This window comes from Macaca nemestrina, chromosome 4, assembly GCF_043159975.1.
Source record: "Macaca nemestrina isolate mMacNem1 chromosome 4, mMacNem.hap1, whole genome shotgun sequence".
NCBI lineage: Eukaryota > Metazoa > Chordata > Mammalia > Primates > Cercopithecidae > Macaca > Macaca nemestrina.
In genome coordinates, this window is record NC_092128.1 from 101,184,382 (window position 1) to 101,206,121 (window position 21,740).

Sequence of the window (21,740 nt, forward strand, 5' to 3'; positions counted from 1 at the left end):
ATTTGGGGAAAAGTCCCAGCCCCACTGAGGACTGTGCTGGGTAATGAGGAGGGGACAGAGCTGAGATGTATCCTTTTAGGTCAGGAATGAGGCGTAGCCTCAAGGAGAGGAGTTCGGTGCCTCAGCAGCACCGAATTGAATTCCAGAGCAAGAGCTGGAGCAGGAGAGGCAGAGCAGGACCCAGCTTCCCATGGGGACAGCCCTTGTGGGGCTGCATTTGTTTCCATGGGGAGTCACAGAATCAGAATGTCAGATTGGGAAACTGAGGCCCAGAGGGAGAGGAAGGTGTGCAGCCACACAGCGTCTAAGATGTTGGGAGCATTGATTACACGGTCATTCCCTTTTTGTGTCACATGCCACCTTGGCTGTATCCTCTAGCAGCCCAAGCTCTCTTGAAGGTAGGACTCCATGTCCCCCTTCTCTACTCCTCTACAGTGTCACTGAGCACAGGGCAGGACACTGGGGGCAGTGGCAGGAGGTACAGAAGGGAGTGGCTGGGTGACACAAGGATTGGTCTGCCCCCCTTGGGATCCTCTGTGTTCAACCTGAGTCCTAATACGTGTGTGAGGCCTGGGGTCACAGCAGGTGAGGGCCACTCACCTTGTCATCCAAAATGGGCTCACACTGTGAGTAGTTGATCTTTGAGGCCCACGTCCCATTCTCCAAGCATTCTCGATAGGCATTCCCTACAAAAAAATGCCAACTGCCAAGAGTCAGGTCACTCCCCTCCTCAAGAGCCCTCCCTGGCTCCCTAGTGCCCACAGGATAAGGTAAACACACCTCAGCTCTCCTAGGGCAGGAAATACAATGTGCATCTGAAAGTTTACATGTAAGCCACTTATGTGAAAATAGCACAAAAGACTCATCTTACAAGATTGCTAAAGGCATGCTAAAACCCATTTTAGATACAATCTTTGACTAGCACTTTGTACACTTCCATTTTGTTCATTTGCTTCAAAACTGAATCCAATTGTGAGCAGTGGGTTGTGCCTGAAGATTCACTGCTTTCAGCATGCCACATAATTTACATCCTCACCTCAATTGTTTTATATTTGAGATCCATACTTCACCAATATCAGCATTTCCATTTTAATAATAGCTACCATTTACATAGCATGTGTTTCCCATGTGCCAGGTCCTCTTCTAACTGCTATGGATACACATGTCCATTCAATCTCCACAACCACCCCATGAAGTAGGCATTAATATGAACCCATTTCAAAGAGGAGGAAACTGAGGCACAAAGAGATTAAGCTGCTGGCCAAGGATACAAAGATGACAAGAGGATTCAAACCCAGAAGTTCTGGCTTCAGGTCTTCTGTTCTTAACCTTTAGGCCATATCAAGTAGTGGCAAACAGGAATGAGTGAATGCTGGGCACTCAGGGCTGGGCCGCTGCTCTTGGGCCGCTGCTGCCTGGGAGGCCACCATGTGATGTCTCTCAATGTTCAAGAACCAGCCTCTGTATTCAAGTTGGAATACGATGTGTGAAAAGACGTTTCAAGGAGCATTGTCCTGTGCACACAAGTGCAGGTTTTGTCAAGGGGGATGGTAGGAAAGTTGAAAAATGCTCATATTTGCCTTTCTCTCTATCTCAGCTCCAACTGTCAAGGTCTGGCTCCTGAGACACCCCCTCCATACGCCAGCTCCAATCAGGAGGAAGCCCTCCCACCGGAGAAGGCCCGGAGCTCTCCAAGTCTGCCTCTGCTCTGCCTTCCTCACTAGTGTGTTTCTGACCTCCCGGGTGGGTTACAAATGCTGAATGTTCCATTGTTTGGGGGTGATTTTTACCAGGGTTCATCTCTCTGACTAATGGGCAGTTGTCTGTGAATTTTTCTTTTTAGCATATGTTAGATATACAATGTAAAGCTAATTAAAATAAATAGCTCGCAGATCACAGAGTTGCAGAGCTGGAGGGGGAACTTTAGGTTGTTTTTGGAAGCAGTGTGTTCTGAAATAATTAAGTTTACTTAAAAACCCACTTCCGTTGAGCCCGATGAGTTTGAAGCAATGGAATTGGGAAAGAGCACTTGCCGAAGAGCAAAATCAATGGGGAAGATTCTATTAGCTTAATTGTTTTTTAGTTTGGTGCCTGGAGCTCATCCATTCTTCAAACCCAGGGTCATGACTGGCCTATTCCTTCCTCCTGGGCCAAGGCCCATCCCTGGCAGGGCCCTGCCCTCCCCCTGCCAAGTGAGTCAGGGAATGCCCTGGTCTGATGCTGATTCTGACTCCCAGGAAGAGGAAGCCTGCTCCCCACCCCCAGCCATGGTGCCCAACTCCCCAGGTGGGCTCTGAATTTGATACCTAGGACCATCTTTTCTTACCAACATTCATGCTCATGAAAGGGAGAGGCTACCTCAACTTGTGAGGGTCAGTGATGGTGATGTCACCGAACTAAAAAAGTAATTGTGTAAGGAGGGTAAGTTCTTTTGTGAAATGAACAGTCCCTCCCTGATGCGGGTTTACAGTGTCTCTGAACAGTCTATGTGAGGTGAGGCAGACCAGAATCCTGTCTGTGTTTCAAAGGGCAGAAAAATTTATCTTCTATGTGTTCATAAATACTATCTAGCTTTCCTGAAGCTCAATGCTAGGCCCCTTCCTTCAGGAAGACCTTGATTGCTTTCACTCTATAGCTCTCTCTCCCGAGCACCTCCAGTCCTGACCGCCTGAGTCCCACACTCCAAACCTTGCCCGATGACCAGCCCTGAGCTGTCCAGGTGAGTGAGTCTGGTCACTCTGATCAGTGTGGGGGCTCCCTGAGGATGGGGCCTCGGAACACTTGTTTCCCAAATATGATATCCTGTGGTGGCACTGATAGTGGGGTGGACTTGCAGGTGGGAGGGGGTCAGGATAGAAATGCTGCAAATCAGAGACCTTTCCTCTCCCTCACACCAATGTCCATGGGGTCCCAAGTTCCATGGATTCTTTCTCCTCCTTTTCTTTTTCCAGAGTTCACTCCCCTCCTGCCCATCCCTCCATCTGCTCTCTAGTCTTCTTGCCTGGACTGCCACAACGGCCTCCTCTCTCACTTCCCTGCTTCTTCTCTTGCCACCTTGACCATGTTGATTCCTGCTTAAAAGCCATCAGTGGCTGTTTATTGCTCTCAAGAATAAAGTCTAATTTCTTAGCATGATAGTCAAGGCCCTTGATACACAGGCCCCAGCCTAGCTGCCCTGACCCATCTCCAGCATTCTGCATGGCCACTGGCATTGGCACAAACAGGCTTGGCACATACCCTCTTTGTGTGGATCCACCTCTTAAAGCACCTCCTCCTTCTTACCCACTGCTCACGGATGAACTCCTACCCATCTTTAACCCACTCTCAAATGCCACCTCCTGCATGGAGCCATCCCCAACACCCCTAGGTCTGAAGCAATCCTTTCTTTGTTTCCCCCTCTATCCCTTCCTTTGTAATGTAGTTTTTCCACTTTATTGCCCTTGAACCACAATAACACATACATTTTATATTATAATCCAGTACACACACACACACACACACGCACACACACACACACACACACAGAATCCAGTTTCAAAAAGCAAGATTTAGCTTGAGCACAACTGTACTATTTTCCTATCCAGCCTATTCTAATGCCTTCTATTCATTTCACACACAAACGCTGATCATGACCCACTAAATTGACTTCACAGTCCACTCTTGCATCACAATCCATAGTTTGAAAAACACAAATTCTGTTTTAGTGCATTTGCCATAATTCACTATGAATTTCACATCTTTGGACCTAATCATTCTTTTCTTTGGTACTGGACTTGAGCTCCTTGGGAACAGACAAGTAAGTAGAAGCCATATTGGAGCCACCAGATCTCCCTCAGGACAGAGCCACTGAGGAAATGTGGGCTGAACAGAATTGACTCAGATCTGCTGACCCCTGGGAAAGCAGGTAGGATGCAGTAGTGGGAGGGGACTTCCCTCTCTGGCAGCCCAGCCCTGCCTGCAGATAAGCTTCTGGCTATAGACACTGGGTATCAAAGGACTGGAGGACAGATGTGCCCCACTCTTCGGAGGAGCTGTCTGCTGTAGCTAATGAGGGCACTGGGCCCTCAGGCACAGCCTTGGACAGGAGAGAGTAAGACGGAAAGAATCCCCTCCACCCCCTGGAAACCATAGATGGATGGGCACACACTCTGAGGGCAGATGGCAAGGCTAAAATTGTGGAGCTGGATGCAGAGAGGTGGGTGCCCATTACCATAGCAACACAAGTGCCCCTGCTGAGGATCAATGCTGATGATGTGGAGTGTGGGCTTCCAGGGGCATTAGGGTCTGAATGATGCAGGCAGGGTCTTCTCTTGCAGGACTCTGTAGTCTGGGAGGCCTGGTTTCCATGCTCAGAGTGGCCGAGGCCTGCCAAAAACCTCCATTACAATGGGCTCTCCCCGTTTCAGATGCTGACACTTTGCAAAGAGTTCCCAGTTCAGGCTGTTACCTGGGGTGGTCCTGAAGCCTGGCTAGGACATGAGAGCCTGTATTCTAGCTGTAGTTTTGTCTCTGGATAGCTAGGTGACCATGACTAAGTCCCTTCCCTCTTAGTCTCAGTTTTGCCTCTTAGAAAAACTACAGTAAATCGATTCTCTATGATGTTTGGCATCTCAGGTGTATCAATTATATGTTATGTGAGACTCCCCAGTCTACTAAATGCCAGTTAGCATCCCCAAGCTATTGTGACAACTCCAAGCACCCTGACATCACCTTCAAATGGTTGGCACTTCTATCTCTGATACCGTCTGGAGAGACATGGACCATAGGAGACAAGGACCATGAGGGGCTATTTTTGGTGGTAGTTTTGGGGGAAGGAGTACAAGGGACAGGGGTAGGCATGGGGAAAAGAGTGAATGGGACTGTGGTGAGGCACAGCAATGGGGTCATTGGCTATTTGGAAAGAAAAGTACAGCAAGTGAGGGAAAGGCTGGATATGGTGGCTCATGCCTGTAATCCCAACATTTTGGGAGACCAAGGTGGGTGAATTGCTTGAGCCTGGGAGTTTGAAACCAGTCTGAGCAACATGATGAAACTCCATCTCTCTCTCTCTCTAAAAAAAAAAAAAAAAAAAAAAAAAACAGGCGTGGTGGTGTGTGCCTATAGTCCCAGCTACTCAGAAGGCTGAAGTGAGAGGATTGCTTGAGCCTGGGAGGCAGAGGTTGCAGTGAGCTGAGATTGTGCCACTGCACTCCAGCCTGGGTGATAGAGTGAGACCCTGTGATGATGATTATAGAAGAAGAAGGAGGATGAAGAGGAGGAGGAGGAGAAAAAGAAGAGGTAGTACTAGTAGTAGTAGTGGTGAGGGAGAGAAAGTGATGACATTGAGGTGGGGAGGGCCAGAAGCAATATTTACAGAAGGAATGAAGTCACTACATGGGATCGGAACTTTCAGCACCGCGGACAGCGTAATGCCATTCTTCATCCCTGCCTATCTCTAAGGTTGGGGACCTCGGAGAGCTCCTAAGAACCAGCCTTCCCACCTGATATTCAGATCTTGGCCCTGGGCCCGGCCCAATGAGGTCACGCCCATTCATGCCCCTTTTCAAGGCCCAGCTCCAGCCCCAGCTCCTCCAGGTAGCTTCCATGACTGTTCCAGCTCCCCAAGGGTCCGGCTGCTTGTGTCTGCCTGGCTCACGCTAGGCTGGGATTGTTCTTTCACTGACCCCTGTAAAGGTGTTGTACTTTCCTAACCAGCCCAGGTTCTCTGGAGCAGAAGTTTGCCTTATTTTGTACAAGGCTGAGAACCCCTAAAGGCATGGCCTGGTTTGCTGTCATTTCTGGCCCTTTCTTAAGTACTGCACAAAGCTGAGCACACAAGATCTTAGGATGGACCAAGGCTGATGCTGTTTCCTAGGTTACTTGGGAACTCATCGAAGGTAGGAGGCTCAGAGTGGGCCAGGAAGACAGTCTGCCACCTTGTATGCCCATGCTCCACCAAGATGCATGGCAAATACAAAACAGTCACACACGCAGGAGGAAGCCAGATCACACGACAAGACACCACGGGTAGGCTGACCCAGCTGCCAAACTGCAGACATTGCAGTCCAACCCCACATGGGGGAGGGGTGTCAGTCTCAAACAGCAAACTTGTGGGCACCATCCTCCAGGTTCCTGGCATGAAAGCTTTGACTGTTCCAAGGGAAGCAAGTTGGAAACTGAGTCATCAGGGATCTCCTTGGGAATTAGGAAGGAAGGCAACTTCTGCATCTGGTCTGGTGGGACCTGAAGAGAGAAACTGACACGTCTGGGGTCACTCAACCATGAAGAGGCAGAAGATCTCTCTCCTCTGGGACACACTTCCTCACAGGAGACCCTGGAGTTGGTGTACCTAGGAGAGAGGCTCTCCCTATGACCCTGTGTTTCAGCAGGTGCCGCCAGTTATGCCACCTCTTCAGTGTCATTGCCACTTAGTGTCCAGATCCCCAGAAGATAATACCTTAGGGGCCAGATATCCCACTCTCAATTCATTTTACTGCCTGTAGTTAGGCCACTCCAGATCCAGCCATCTTCTTGTCTGGCTTGGGGCCTGGTGAGGAAATCTTTGACCTTGACTTTGAGTCACCTTTCTTACCTACATTTTTTGAGATGGGGTCTCACTCTGTCACCCAGGTTGGAGGGCAGTGGTGTGATCTTAGCTCACTGCAGCCTTGAACTCCTGTACTCAAGTGATCCTCCTGCCTCAGCCTCCTGAGTAATGGGACTGTAGGCATGTGCCACCATGCCATGATAATTTGCTAATTTTTTTTTGTAGAAATGGGGTCTCACTATGTGGCTTTGGCTGGTCTCAAACTCCTGGCCACAAGTGATCCTCCTGCCTCAGCCTCCCAAAATGTTGGGATTTCAGGCATGAGTCACCATGCCTGGCCATCTTTCTTGCTTTTTGTGGGAAAAACCTCTCAGCCAATGTCTCCTCCCAGCTTGGCCTTCACTTCCTGGACTGGATTGCTTTTCATCCCCAGTTAAGAGACTGTGTTCATCCCCAGTTAAGAGACTGTGTTCATCCCCAGTTAAGAGACTGTGTTCATCCCCAGTTAAGAGACTGTGTGCTTTTCATCCCCAGTTAAGGGGAAGTGTGGCCAGAGCTGGGGTGGTCAGATGTATAGTCCTGGTGCTAACAGCATGGTTTTCCTGAGCTTCCCAAATGAGGTGCATCTCCTTGAGTCAGTACCCTGCATTGCCTGGAGGCCACTGCAGGCTAAGGAGGACTGACCAACGTTGAGGCCCACCTTGCATATTTCTGTCTTGATCCAATCACAGCAAATTGGTGGTCAGAGAGGAACAGGCAGCTGGTGATGTTCACCCAAGCTCAGACCCAGACTGACATAGAAGTGCTAGGTTGAGTTTGGGAGTCTACTATTGCCAACCCCAGCCAATGGGTGGGAAAGGCATCCCCAGGGCCCTTTGTTGGTGATGTCTGAGATTCAGGCCAGGGAGCTTGGATTCCATTTCTTAATGTTGTATGGACACAGCTCTCTGAACTTCAACTGCCTGTTCTGGACCTCCAGAGAGCCTCAGCTCCCTATTTTCACAGGACTTTTCACTCACGGTGCCCTGCCATCCTTAAGCAGGATCTGTAAGCATACTTACAGGAGACAGTGGGGAAACTGAGTCATAGAGGCATTGAGCAGTTTAATGAAGACCATACTGAGTCTATGAAAAAGGGAAGGGGGAGCAGAACCCAGCTCACTGTGTAAGCTCTGCCCTCCCCAGAGAAGGGGCAGTGGGAGGAGGCCCCTACCTCATGTTCCTGCCTCTACTGTACAGGGCTCCCTCCTTCCAGCCATCCTAGCAATGCTCAGTGGGCTCGTCGCCATGACGCCGGCCTGTGGAGGAAGGTGGGGAGAGGACGAATAGAGGACCCCTGTGGCAGAAGTTGCCTTGGAACTGAGAAACATCACTAGAACTCATCAAGTCCTCCACCCACCTGGTGCAGATAAACTGAGGTCTGAAGAGGGGAGACAACCTGCCCAAAGTGAGAAAAGCAGTCAGTAGGATGGTCAGAATTAGAACTGGCTTTCAGTTCATGGTTCCTGTGAAGTAATGCAGGGAGAAGACAGCTGGCTGGCAGAATGCCAGCAGCATCCCTCCAGGGGGGCAAGTGGCTGCCTATCTCTACAGGCTCTTAGGCACCAGACCTTCTCAGTCTAGATAGACAGACTTCCCCCTCCCAGAAACCACAGAGTTCTGGGGGCCCTCAGAGACAGCAGGAGAGCACCACCCCAGAATGAGGATAGCCATTCTTGGTGTGGGTGGGACTCTCCCCTCCCCAAGGACATGATGGCCTCTCCTTCCGGGCCCCAGGCCACCTTAAACTCCCCTCCCCTTGCTGACAATGTCCTAGCTGTCCACAGGGAGCCCCAAGCAGCATCATCTCCCCTGTGTGCCATGGCCCCACGAGGTCAGCACGTTTGCTGTCCCCTTCAAACAGATAAGAAAACCGAGACTTGGACAAGGAGGGTCTACCAGTCCCTCAGTGAGTCATGACAAACCCAGGACTTAGATCCAGCCCTGCTGAATCTGAGCCCAGGTTCCTTCCACTCTCCCTTGCCCCAGCGGCTCTCCTGGCAGGTGCTGTGTGTGAAAGGGACTGCCTGCCTGACTCTGGAGCACCTGGTGGGGGTGGGCAGTCAGGGGGGCCCAGATGCCTGCACCTGGGGCCCTGACAAGAAGCCCTGTGGGGAGCTCCCTGAGGGTTACTGAGATGGGGCTCCTCCTTTAGTCCTTTCTCAGGGATCCAAGCTGCGCTGTGGCATTGGTGGTAGGGAGTGCACAGGGAAGGATGCTCGGACCTCTGAATTAATAAGCAGGAGGTAGGAGAGGAAATGGCCAGAGTATTCTGGTCCTGCACCATAGGGCTACGGACAAACAGCTGCTGTCTCTAAAGCCAGCAGAATCAAGGCCCATGCCCTGGTCCAACATGTGAGGCCTCCATTATCTGGCTTCTGCTCCCCTCCTCCCTTCCATCTGACACATCATTAGCTCAATTTTTCAAGGTACTGTTCAACAAGACTTTCTCCATGAAGTCTTCCAAACTTACTCTCCCTTCCTCTTGGAATAATTCCCTTCCATGTGCTCCGACTGTCTTCACTGCGCTATTTTACTTGAGAGCATATATTAGAAAGTTCTCTTTGAGAGTCTGCCTGTCACTGTTTCTAGAACAGGAGCTCCTGGAAGGCAGGCTCAGGTCTTATGCATCTTTGAAAACCTTGTCTCTAGGCTCCTCAATGCTTTCTGGGGGAAAGGGTGAAATACAACCTCAATAAGGGGTGAGCCTGAGCAAGATGATTAGGTGGCTGGAGGATTCCTGGGGAGAGTAGGAGACAGGAAAGATCAAGATGCATGCAGAGGTGGGTAGAAGCTAGAGCAGAAGCCAGGAGTTTCCGGAGCCAGCAGAGGCCCATCAGGGCCCAGACTTGCTGTAGGACTCTGGGCAGCTGTATTTCCCTCTCCTCATTTCGTACCCTTAAGTGGGGAGGGGAGGGCTGGACTCAATGTATAGAGGGCTCTGCAGCCGGGCAGCTCTGGAGTGTAGGGTGGCCACAAGGGCATCCACTTCTGCTTTATTTCTCTTCCTTCCTTCTTCTCTTAGCTAAACCTCTGTGATGGTTGTGCCCGTCCCGCCTTCCCTCTCTCCCAGCAGGGAAGCTGTTCTCACACATGGAGTAACTGATGGGCCTTGGAGAATGGAATAAAGTCAGGGCGGGATCAGGTCTCACCGGTGTCTGAGAATGCAGACCTAAGTTTCCGGATTTACAGCTTCTACTTCTTCAACCCAGAGGGCAGGGTCTATCTGGGGTCCTCCTGAGGCTTGTACTCCTGTACTGTGCCTGTCCTCAACAAACATGGCATCCCAACTGCTCCAAGACCTTTAAAGTTTACCCCCACTCCCTCCAGAAAGCCTCCCAGGAATGTCCCAGTGTCCACCAAACCCCTCTTCCTGATCTCTGACTGTTGATTTGCACAAGCCTGGTAGATAAGCAGCCTGGGGCTTCCTGAGGGCAGATTTCAGCCTTTCTTATCACCTCTGGCCCTGAGGACTGAAGAAGGGATTAAGCAGGCAGACCCAATGGGAGAGACCCCTCTGGCTGGAGACCACTCAGCTTATGTGTTTCCATTGTAACACAACCAGTGTTTCAGCATGTCTCTAGAATGGGGTTCTGGGAAGTGAGGACCCCTAACCTCCCCATGTGGCTAGGTTAGATGGGATGCCCCTTCTTCCCCTGTCCTGGCAGATGCTTCAGTACAGATGACCCCAGCCGTTCCCAGTAGGACATTGTGGAGCCTGAGGTCAAGGAGGCCGAGGCTGAGCCAAGCTGCACTTAGTGGTTCCACAGAAGGAAAATGGACCATGGCCAGGAGGGAGGTGGCAGGACCCTCCTTTGCAGCCAAAAGGACCACAGGGACAGGCAAGATGAGGTGCAGGAGAAGGGCAGATAGAGTGAGGGATGTGAGCTGGGAGATGGTGGGTTTGGAGATGGAGCTGGGGGACGGAGAAGGCAGTAAGGAGAGATGGAGAAGGAGAAAGACAGAGAAAGAGAGAGAGAGGTAGAAAAAAAAAAGAGAAACTGAAAAGGACATAGAAACATACACACAGACACAGAATCACACATAGAGAAAAACAGAAACAGGGAGACAACGAGAGAGACACAGAGACAGAGATGTGCACAGAGATGGGCTCAGAGAAGTCCATGTGGAACGGGGAGAGGTGAGAGGAAAATGGGATATAAGTGCCCCACTTCTGGCCAAACCACTTCCATGCTAATCCACCTCCTTTCTGAATACAGATAGGGAGACTGAGGCCCACAAAAGGGATAAGACTTGCCCCGATTAAATTGAATATGGACATTTAGGATTGTTTCTAGCCACCCAGGATTTGAACCTGGGCTCGGGGAATCCTGGGGGAAGACCGAGGCTACCTCCCCACCTAGAGCTAAAATGCCAGATCCTTACTTCCCAGGCTCCCTTGTAGCCAGAGCTTTGGCATGGGACCTGGGGCTCCACATACTCCCCCAACGATCAGATGCACCTACCTGAGGGAATTAGTGAACTGGGGGCCCCCAGATGGAGACAGGGAGAAAGCCTCTCCAGAGATAACTGCAGGAAGCTTAAGACTCCAGGTTGGGCCGGGCGCGGTGGCTCAAGCCTGTAATCCCAGCACTTTGGGAGGCCGAGACGGGCGGATCACGAGGTCAGGAGATCGAGACCATCCTGGCTAACACGGTGAAACCCCGTCTCTACTAAAAAAATACAAAAAACTAGCCGGGCGAGGCGGCGGGCGCCTGTAGTCCCAGCTACTCAGGAGGCTGAGGCAGGAGAATGGCGTAAACCCGAGAGGCGGAGCTTGCAGTGAGTTGAGATCCAGCCACTGCACTCCAGCCTGGGTGAAAGAGCGAGACTCTGTCTCCAAAAAAAAAAAAAAAAAAAAAAAAGACTCCAGGTTGGCCAGGTGCAGCGGCTCACGCCTATTCTCCCAGCACTTTGGGAGCCAGAGACAGGAGGATCGCTTGAGTCCAGGAGTTGAAGACCAGCTCTGGCAAAATGGCAAGATCCACCTCTACAAAAAATTTAAAAATTAGCCAGGTGTGGTGGCATGTGCCTGTAGTCTCAGCTACTTGGGAGGCTGAGGCAGGAGGATCACCTGGGCACAGGAGTTTGAGATTGCAGTGATCCTTGATCATGCCACTGGACTCCAGCCTGGGTAGTAGATTGAGACCTTGTCTCAAAAAAAAAAAAAAAAAAAAGACTCTAGAGTAGTGGTGGTAGTGGTGGCAGTGGTGGTAGCAGGGCTGTGTCCCACCTAGTGGCCAGGGCTGGTGGTGTTGGCAGGGCCTTTCAGGGAGAGGGAGGTCCCCTCACTGGGCTAGCTCTGCCCTGTGTTCTTGGCTTGGGGCCCCAAATCTGGTTCTCTAGCCCACTCTGGATTCCATAAGCTCCCCGATATATATATATATATATATTTTTTTTTTTTTTTTTGAGACGGAGTCTTGCTCTGTCGCCCAGGCTGGAGTGCAGTGGCGCGATCTCGGCTCACTGCAAGCTCCGCCTCCCGGGTTCACGCCATTCTCCTGCCTCAGCCTCCCGAGTAGCTGGGACTACAGGCACCCACAACTGCGCCCGGCTAATGTTTTGTATTTTTTTTTTTTTAGTAGAGACGGGGTTTCACCGTGGTCTCGATCTCCTGACCTTGTGATCCGCCCGCCTCGGCCTCCCAAAGTGCTGGGATTACAGGCGTGAGCCACCGCGCCCGGCCTCCCCGATATATTTTTTAAAAATTTCTTCTCTGCTTAACCTAGCAGAGTTGCTTTTTGAGAGGCAGCAGAACCTGGGTTTGAATCCTTGTTCTGTTATAAGTGACTTAATTGCTCCACACCTCATTTTTCCCATGTGTAAAATGAGGATAATGCTATGTCTCTGTCACTGGATGGTGCAAGGATTAAATGAGTTAAACCACAGTACAAACACGTGGAAGCTCAGCCACTGAACCGCCAGCACAGGTTGTGTAGAGAACACCCGAGGAGACTCTTGTGCTTAACTTGGCTCTGCCACTGACTAGCATGTGTGGCCATGCACTAGTCCCTTCCCTTCCCTTGGCCCTGCTGCATCTGGAAATAGCTCTGGGTAAGATGGCTCAAGGCTCTGACCCAGCCTCCCAAACTCACACACTGTAGCTATTTGCTAACCCCACATCCTAAGGACTTCTAAATGCCTTATCTCCACTCTTGGCGCTCTCTTGAGCTTTTCCCAACCCAGCCGGCTGCTTTCTGGACATCTCTGCTCAGGTGTCCCTCCAGCTCCTCAAAGCCAACACATCCCCAGCTGTGCTCAGCTGTTTCTTGTGTGCCCAACGCTTTACCTTGCTGTTTCTCACCATATCTTGTCAATTTCAAATGCCCAAGATTGCTGGCGTCTTCATCCTCATTTGCTCCCACAACCTGTAGTCTACCTGGCTCTGTGCAGAAGTCCCCTTACCTCTCCTTTCCCTCCAGAGGACAGTGTGCTCCCAAAGCTGAGCTCCCCTGCTCACAAGCTCACCCAGGCTCCCTCTCCAGATGGTGAAGCCCTATAGAATGGCCTGCATCACGTGACCTCCATGCTCCTCCCCAGCCTCATTGTTTCTCCTACTCCCTGTTCTCCATACAACACTCACTCCCCTCAAGGCACAAAGCCCGGCCTCTTTCCATGCTTTGCCTAGTCCCCTCAGCCTAGAGGGCCTCTCCTGTGCCTATTACACACTCACCTGCTAAAACCCAACCTGTCCCCAGAAGTCCAGCTCAGAGGGCTAAGTCCTCCCTGATCCTCCAGGCCGGAGGTATAAGTCTTCTTTCCAAATCTCTAAGCTCTTCTCACAAACTGAATGCCTCTTATGGAGGCAATACTGCTCCATGGTTAATAGTGAGGGCTGTGGATTCACCTGCCTGCACTGGTGCACAGGAGCTGATTAGGACTTTGAACAAGTTACTTCATGTGTCTGAGACTCAGTGTTCTTGTCTGCCATATGGGCATAAAAGCAGTGTATATCTCAGAGGGAGTGTGGGTGAGTGGGATTATGGATGCCTGAGATATGGATACAAAGCTCTCTCAGTAGTAGCTGGCACCTGGAAAATGATCAACACTTGATAGCTTTGTGGCAGATTCTGTGTGCTCAGTTGAGTTGAAAAATTGCGGAGACTAATATCTAAACTGCTATCCCCACCCGGGCGATTCCTGCTCGCTAAGGAATGAGGCTTCAGTGGGGGTTTGGCTATAGCATAACAAAATTGGGGCAGGAAGTAGAGCCTGAACGCTCCTGTTCTTCCCCTAGGTTTCTCATGGAGTTTTCTCCCTCTGTCATTCTTTTTAAAGGAAGGATCCCGTGGAAAAGGCAAACAGAGAAGAAGGAAGCAGCACTGATGTGAAGAATGGGGAGGACGGAAATCAATCATGCATTTCCACAGCCATTAGCAGCCTTTGCTCTTCCCACCTAGGCTGACCTCATAGGTGCTGGTTAATGGTAAGTGCTCCCCACCCTCCACCAGCTCCTCTCATTCTCCAGCAGTTGCAGTGCCGGGAGCACTTTGGTCTAAATGAAGAAAATTGTTCATTAGATACCAGGGGCTAACTGGCCCTACTTTTACCAGCCTGGGTGGTGCGCCAACATTTTATCAGCTTCTCATTAGACTTAATTGATATGAATGGCCTGATATGTGCTGTCTGCAGCACCTTTGGGAAGTCTTCCTTATCACCCACCCCCACCCCAATTCCATAGACCTTGTGCTTCCCCCCAATCAGCGCATTCATCATTCTGTTCTTTTTGTCTGTTGCAATTGTGAGTGAGAGTCTCAATACAGTGCCCGTGCAGTGGCTGGCACATAGTGGGTGTTCCACAAATTGACTGAATATTACTGTACTCAGTTCGGCTATGAAGAAGAGACCCAGGCCCTGCCCTGGGAAAGGGGGGCCTCCAGGCTGGTTGGGGAGAACAAGGCATAGCCCAGGCTGGGGTAAGAACCAAAGCAGAGCTCCCTGAGGTTCACAGGCTGTGGGCTGAGATGCTCCATCACCCCACTTTACCCTGGATGGCCCTGAATCTCCGGGCCCAGTCTGAATCAGGCACGCTGATCTCCATTGCCCCACCCCACACAGCTCATGGAATCCTAAAAATACAGTTTTATAAGGTCAGGAATAGGAAGGTACAGGGAAATCATTCCTTCTGCTTGCACACTTCCTAGCTTGAGGACCTTACTTCCTTCCAGGGAGATCTGTTTTAATCATGGATGGGAAGCATGTGCTCCCTGGGCCCACCAGAGCCCTCAGCTGGTGCAGCCAGGGGAATGCAGCTTGGCATCAGGTGCAGGTGCATCTCTCTTGCTTTCTAACCATCCCTCATGGCAAAGCCCTCAGCCTCAGCTTCTGAAAGCTTGTGTGTGTATGTGTGTGTGTATGGGTGGTGGAGGTGGAGCTGGGCCACCACTCAGACACAGACACTCTGAGATGGCTTCTAAGGATGGTTCCAGGATGAGAGGCTTCAGACAAACAATCCAGATAGGGTCTCAGCGTGCTTGACAACTGGGGTCCGGCTAGAGATGTGAGGGGGGTTCTAGGTGGGGCAGTGATTTCTGCCCCCACAGCCTCCTGCAGACCACACGCCTGGCTCCCGTCCCATTGTTCCACAGGGCACAGACAGGCACCTACACACATGCACACACCCAGAACCCACACTGAACGACCCCACCTGGAGGCTGTGTAACTCCAGCAACCTCTGCTGCCCTTTCCCCCAGAGCCTCAAGCCAGTCCGTGACTTGCCAGGAGGAAGGCAGGCACAGGTTGTTCTCCTTGAGAGGTGGTGTTGGGGGTGGGGGGTAGGGGTGGGGGCTGATTCAGACACCAGTCATCGTGGGGGCGCAGGAATAATGCTGCCCACAGCCCCTGACTCAGCCCAGCAGGTCAGTCCTGAGACCTCGGATTAGGGAAGATGCAACACCCGCACCCTCTGGCTTAGCATAACCTACGCCTGCATGTCCTTCCCACAAAATATGCGCTCGCCCCAGCCCTCCTGCCTCCTGCCCTCCTCCTCTCCACTCTGGTAGTAAGGTCTGGTCACTGCACTCACTCTGGGGGATTTGGGACTTAGCATATCCGCCCTCCTGGGACAGGTCCCCCTCCTGGGCAGGGGAAGCATTATCTAAACAATGAAGCCCTAATGGGGAACTTCAGGCAACGGGAACCTACAATGAGGGAGGGAGGTTTACACTTAAAGAGGAGGAAGTATTTCCTTCTCCCCTTTTTGGGCTGTCACCGCATGGAGCACGGGAATTGTGGGCAAATCACTGGCTTACTGAGGTTAGACGCTGTATTGGGGGTAGAAGCAGAAGGCGCGCCCCCAACATTGTAAGGGGTCCTTAACGCCAGCGGTCTGCGGTACCACGGCCCTCAGCTGCTTTGTGCCACTGGGTCCGGAATCCTCTTTACTCCCTAAACCGCCTTCCCTGGAGGCCGGTATAGAGCAGGCAGCGAGAGCCGGGGGCACTCACGGGTCGTGTTGTACTTGACGCCGTTGAAGTACTCGGGGCACGGCCTCTCCACGAGGGCTCCGGCAGCGCTGCGGGGCCAGCACGTTCCGATCTGGTCCAAGGTCGTGTTGCAGTAGGAGTAGGGACCTGGCGGCGCGAGAGAGCGCAGTAGGGCTCAGAGGGGCGCCCCAAGGGATGCCTGGCTCTCGGAGCGCGGGGTCAGGGGCGCACTAAGCGCGCAAGAGAAGGAGCCCGGGCAGCCTCCGACCTCTCGCCTCCCGCCTACCCTCGGGGTCCAGGGGTGCCCCCCAGCCGTCCAAGAGCAGCTCTTCGGCCAGCGCCAGGCTGCAGTTAACCTCCAGCAGGCTGTGGAGCAGTGCCGCGTCCATCGCGCCCCGCAGCCGCGCGCGGAGAGGGAGTGGGAGTGCGCGCTCGGCGTGGCTGCGAGGGAGCGGCCGCGAGAGTGAGCGGCCGAGAGGGCGCGGGGACCTGGCCCCCGCCAGCCCAGCTCCGGTCTCCCGGGCAGCCTCTGGGCGCCGCCTCCGATCGCCCAGAGCTGTCAAGTGGGGACCTTCCCGGAGAGGAGCTGCGGAGCGCACCGAGCTGCGGGTACAGCCGCTCCGCCGCGGCCAATGGCGGCGCCGGGGGGCGGGGCCGGGCGGCTCCTCTCGGAGGGGCTCGGACTCCAGCCCCCGGGCCCCCCACCCTGCCCAGAGTACGGCTTCTCAGTTCCCGGCTGTCTTCCACTCGCGGCGTCCAGAGGAGGGCTGTGGGCTGGAGAGCGTGGGCCTGGGGTGACGGAATGCCCCGTGCGGGGATCGCAGGCCCCAGAGCTGCAGGGGGCAGCAAAGCGCTCCCACCTGCCCCCCTGCCGGAGGAGAACACTGCAGCTCTCCTAACCGAGGGACAGCCGCGACCCAAAGTTCGAAAGCTCTCCGCCTGAGCTTCCCCTCCGTGAGAGAGGACACTGGAGGCAGGCAGGGACCGAGAGCCCATGGGCAGATCTGCACCCTCCAAAAGCCTCTATAGCCTCCTGGAAGGAAATGGATTGGGGAGGCCTGGAGGGAAACGGGGAGACACCCAAGAGTCTAATGAGATCAAGTGGCCTGAGTGGGTTGAAGACCTTGGATCAGGCCGTAGAAGCTGGAATGGAGAGAGATTTCCGAGGGGCAGCCAGACCTGGTGAGGAGGAACTGGAGTGGGTGGCTGGTTTTAAGCAGGAGCCCGGAAGCAGGGATAACATCGGGTCTCCCGCTTGAGTGACCGGGTGGCCATTTAATCAGATGGAGTAAGTCTAGGGGAGAAATTGGCTGAAATTATCTGGAAGGCTTTATACACTCAGGTGTTGGTGCCCTGGGCACCAGAAAGAAAGTGAGAATGTGTCTCTCTTCCTCCAGGCTTGGGCAGGGCCTCACCTGACCCTGGTTTCCACACCAGGAACGGGCAGGGGCCGGGAGAATTAGGCCCCACAGCAAGTGTGGAGGAGCTGGAAACTTTCCCAGGGAACTTGCTCACGTCACCCAACCCCAGACTGCCTCCTTGGGGTTCTGCTGTGGCTGCACCCTCAGAGTGCCCAGGGCAGGCCTGCTGTGTCTGCCTGCTGAGTGGGGCATCTGGCTGGGGCAGCAGGGCCTGGAGTAAGGCATGCTTCCACTCAGGCTGCGTTTTGGTCCAGCTTCTAACTCTGCTCTCTCTGCCATGGTACCCCAGGCAGGACTCTTGCCCTCTCTTCTGGGGCTTTCTCCATCAGTGAAATCTTCCCCGAGGCCCCTCTCAGCTCTGAGACTCTCTGGTTCTGAGTTATGAGATGGAGAGACTGGGGAATACATACATGTGTGTTGTGTGTTTCTATCTTTAGAGGGCAGGGAGAGCTGGGACCCAGTCTCAGGAATGAGTCCTGTTCCCCTGCCACGCTCCACATAAACCTAAGCTGCTAGGAGAGGCTGAATCCACCATGAACCAGCACCATGCCCTGGGCAAAGAGAGGCGAAGCGGCAGGCAGGCTGCTTTTGTGTGCTCTGCTCTCACCAGCCTCCATATTAATGGTTCTGTCACTGCCCAGGCAGAGCGAGCGAGGCCACACTAAGACCAGGGCTGAGCCCTGGAATCTCTCCAGGGCCTGCTGACTGGCAGGTACAAGGTGCTGAGCAGTCAGCCAGGTCTATCCTCTGCCTCCTGAATGGACAGTGAGAGCTCATGCTCAGCTCTGGGCAGCTGCAGAGGTAGAATTTCCTTGGTCTTCATATTATCCAGTGCCAGGAGCAGGGGAGGACCTCGGCAGAGTCCTACCCTCCATTCCTAGACTGAGCCCTGTTACCCAGGATCCCACACAGGCCAGAGTATGGCTGGCCAGGTGAGCCCATGTATTCACAGGGAAATAGTGTCCCTCATATACAGGGGACGGCCCTTTACACAGCACAGTGCAGCACAGAGGAAGGGAGAAATCCTAAGCCAAGCTTAAGTTGTTAACCTTGTTTGTTACTGGAGCCACCGCCTGGGTGGTGCCTAAAGTGCACCACCTCCTGAGATGCAGCTATGTCCACAGGTGGTGTGCTCCCAATGACCAGAGGCCAGGGACTTCTCATCTCATGTGGATTTCTGCAGAAAGGAGGGTTGGCCTGGGTGAACTGGATCGCTCTTAACTGGGAAAGCTCATAACAGATGGTTGGCCTGGGTGAACGGGATCGCTCTTAACTGGGAGATCTCACATACCAAAGATTCCTCTGGGAAGTAACCATTTCAGCGGCAGAGTCAAAGGCTGTTCTGCATCCTGAATGAGCAGTTGGGGTCTGAGCACAGACCCACAGACCCAAGGTCCCCTGGATGTGGGGCCATTACTTCATGGATATTATTATAGGCACAGTTGTCATTCTAGATGTGACACAGGAAAAACTAGAAAAGGTAGCAGTTTGGGAACAAATTGATTTTACAGCTCACTTTAGTGTCTGCAAATAGGTAAATGAGGAGGAAATTGGGAAAAGCCCCAAACTTCCCTCAATTTTACTAAATCCAAGTACAAACAAACAAAGACAGGGGCCTTTTTGCTAACTAAAGAAGCAGAGGTAGATTAGAGGCTTTGGGATAGTGATGGGTTCCCCGGGCTGCAGGCCAGCCCCGTCCCAGCTGGAGGCCAGGCATTAGGGGATAAGTATTTGGAACAGTTTGTGTCTCCCCAAGCTACTGGGGACATGTTGGCAAATAGGTTCAGGGAAGTGTGACAGGTGCTCGGGAAGACCCTTGTGTACCATAAGCAGCAGGGTAAGGCAGGTGCCTCTGGTGCCCTGTATCCCATCCCATGACCCACCTCTGATGTCAGCTGTAGCGGCAGTGGACAGTTCCAGGCCAGCTCAGACACACTTGCAAAGCCTACTACGTGGTGTCAAACAGGCATGTAGGCACAACAGAATCGCACACAGAACCACAGTTATGCATCTTCACCATAAACACACATTCTCTCTCTCATTCATCCCCTACCACTCAAATGTCAGCTGGAAAACAGGATTTAAAGGCACAGGATGCATCTTTGCCTCTGTAAGGGACTGTCCTTGATTAGACTGCATAGACAGGGAGTCTATTCAGGCACAGCTGGAAGAGTCGTGGTGTTTCCTGGGAATTACGATGGGGTTGCTGAGGGCCCAGAGGTTCCAGAGGGGCCTGAAGGTGCCTCACTCTTGCCCTGTAGCACTGGAGACAGGGGTCCCAGGCCAGGCACCCCCTCCTCACCCTATCCTACTCCACTGCAGGACAGAGGAAGTGGCCTGGTGTCTTCATGTCAAACCATGGGACTAAGCTGTGGGGACAGAAAGAACCCTCAGTGACATCCAGTCCCACATTCTTGTTTTACAAATGGACAATAGGATTCCCAGACAAGGAAAAGAGGTTTCCCTCCCCTGCTTCTCCCAGGTCATCCTCATCTCTGCAGCAGCCCAAATGGGCTCCCTGTCTCCTCATGGCAGATGAAACGATGTTTTATAATTATGATCCTGTCACTCTGCCTCATAGGAGTGCCCCCACCCCATTGCCCTTGAGATGGAGACCACCTCTTTGGTATTGCAAAGAAGGTCCTTCATGATCATCTATCCCTCATCCTCACCCTCCTGCTCGATTTGAAAGGCCCTCCAGAACAATGTGTCATTCCTAGGAACCATCTTTGGTATTGCAAAGAAGGTTCTTCATGATCATTGTTCCCCATCCTCACCCTCCTACTTCATTTGAAAGACCCTCCAGAACAATATGTCACTACCAGGAACCATTCGCTATCTGTTCCTTGTTTGTGTTCCTGTACTGGAAATGGCCTTACAGCTCCACACTCATCCTTCAGACATGCAGCTCTTTGGTGACCCCATCTGCTGGGTGCTGGGCCTATGTCACATCCAGGTTGCTTTTTATTCATTATCTCATCTACCAGCCCATGCCTCCCCAAGGGCAGGGCTGGTCCTGTTCACTAACCCATCCGCAGCACCCATTGGAATGCTCTAGGCTTCAGCCCAGTGAATCACTAAGAAAGAACAGATACCTTGGCAGAAGAGCTGAGGAAAGCCCAGGACCCTGTCTTCAGGCCACGGCTCTCTTCCCATTTGACCAACCCTTGTATATGTGTGTGTGTTGCATTGAGGAATTATTTCAAGGTATCTTTGAATCCATTCAGATTCTTGGCCAAGTGCGGTGGCTCACACTTATAATCTCAGCACTTGGGGAAGCCAAGGAAGGGAGATTGCTTGAGTCTAGGAATTCAAGACCAGCCTGGGCAACACAGTGAGACCCCCATCTCTACAAAAAATAATAAATAAATAAATAGTCCATTTGGATTTTTGTATTGTCTACGGATGGGATAAATAATATGCCTCATAATATATGCCCTAATATTTTTCAAATATATGTAGATGCCTCTGTGATGAATAAAATAGAAATAATCTATTTAAAGCCTGCCTGAAGTCATAATCGCTCTTGTGATTATGCATGTGTTTCCTTTTTCAGGGGCATACAATTGAATTGATCATAGTTTCATGACCCTTTGTCATTATTAGCCCGTGCATTAGCCCATGCATGGCTTAACTTTATTTTTTAGTCTTTATTTTATTTAATCTTTTTATTGTATGTAGTAGACAATATAATAAACCTACCACCCAATTGGAAACTACATCATTACTAGTCACTTATGTATTTATTTCTATTCTCCTTCCCCAGAGGAAACATTCCCTTGACTATTGCATTTGTCATTCTCTGGCTCATATTTTTTTTTTTTTTCAGTTTTCTCACAGGTATGTACATCTAAAAGACATAGTGTTTGGTTTTACTTGGTTTTGAACTCTGTGTTAGTCATGATATATTTCCTCAAAGAGTGGACACTGAAAAGAAGGTCATTATCATGTGGGGACTTGAGAAATGATTCCTGAAGCTCGAGGGGCTCCCTAACAGCCTCTACATCCACCATCCAGTCATGGTTCATACGGGGTAATGCATCCCCAGAGTGGCTGCTAGGCAGCGTCACCAGCGATGAAGTGGTTGAATATTTAATGACATGGGGAAATGTTCACTCTGAGTTATAAGAGGAAAAAGCAGGTGACGAAACTATGGACACACTATTATCCCATTTAAAAAAAAAAAAGAAAAGAAAAAGAAAATGAAGAAAACAGTTGAACATGAGGCTCTACGGATGCATAAATTCTTGAGAGATATGAGGCATTATAAAAATTCCTGGGTTGCGGGAGAACAAGTACTTATTGTCTTCTTCTTAGAGTTACATTTTTT

At 51.7% G+C, this 21,740-nt stretch overlaps 1 protein-coding gene across 4 annotated transcripts in view; it reads right to left on the reverse strand.

The window, feature by feature from the left end:
• LOC105475813 (corticotropin releasing hormone receptor 2) overlaps positions 1 to 21,740 on the reverse strand; it is a 49,079-nt gene that overhangs the window by 14,869 nt on the left and 12,470 nt on the right. For 2 of the 4 annotated variants that reach the window (XM_011731329.2, XM_011731328.2), the window contains exons 1-3: positions 16,276 to 16,554; positions 16,011 to 16,136; positions 601 to 686 (exon numbers count right to left, since the gene is read on the reverse strand). In XM_011731329.2, the coding sequence (XP_011729631.2) occupies positions 601 to 686; positions 16,011 to 16,136; positions 16,276 to 16,378 (315 nt within the window). In that variant the 5' untranslated portion in view covers positions 16,379 to 16,554. Of the gene's footprint in view, positions 1 to 600; positions 687 to 16,010; positions 16,137 to 16,275; positions 16,555 to 21,740 lie in introns of those variants that run through there. The other 2 variants (XM_024790913.2, XM_024790912.2) reach the window with 1 other exon arrangement.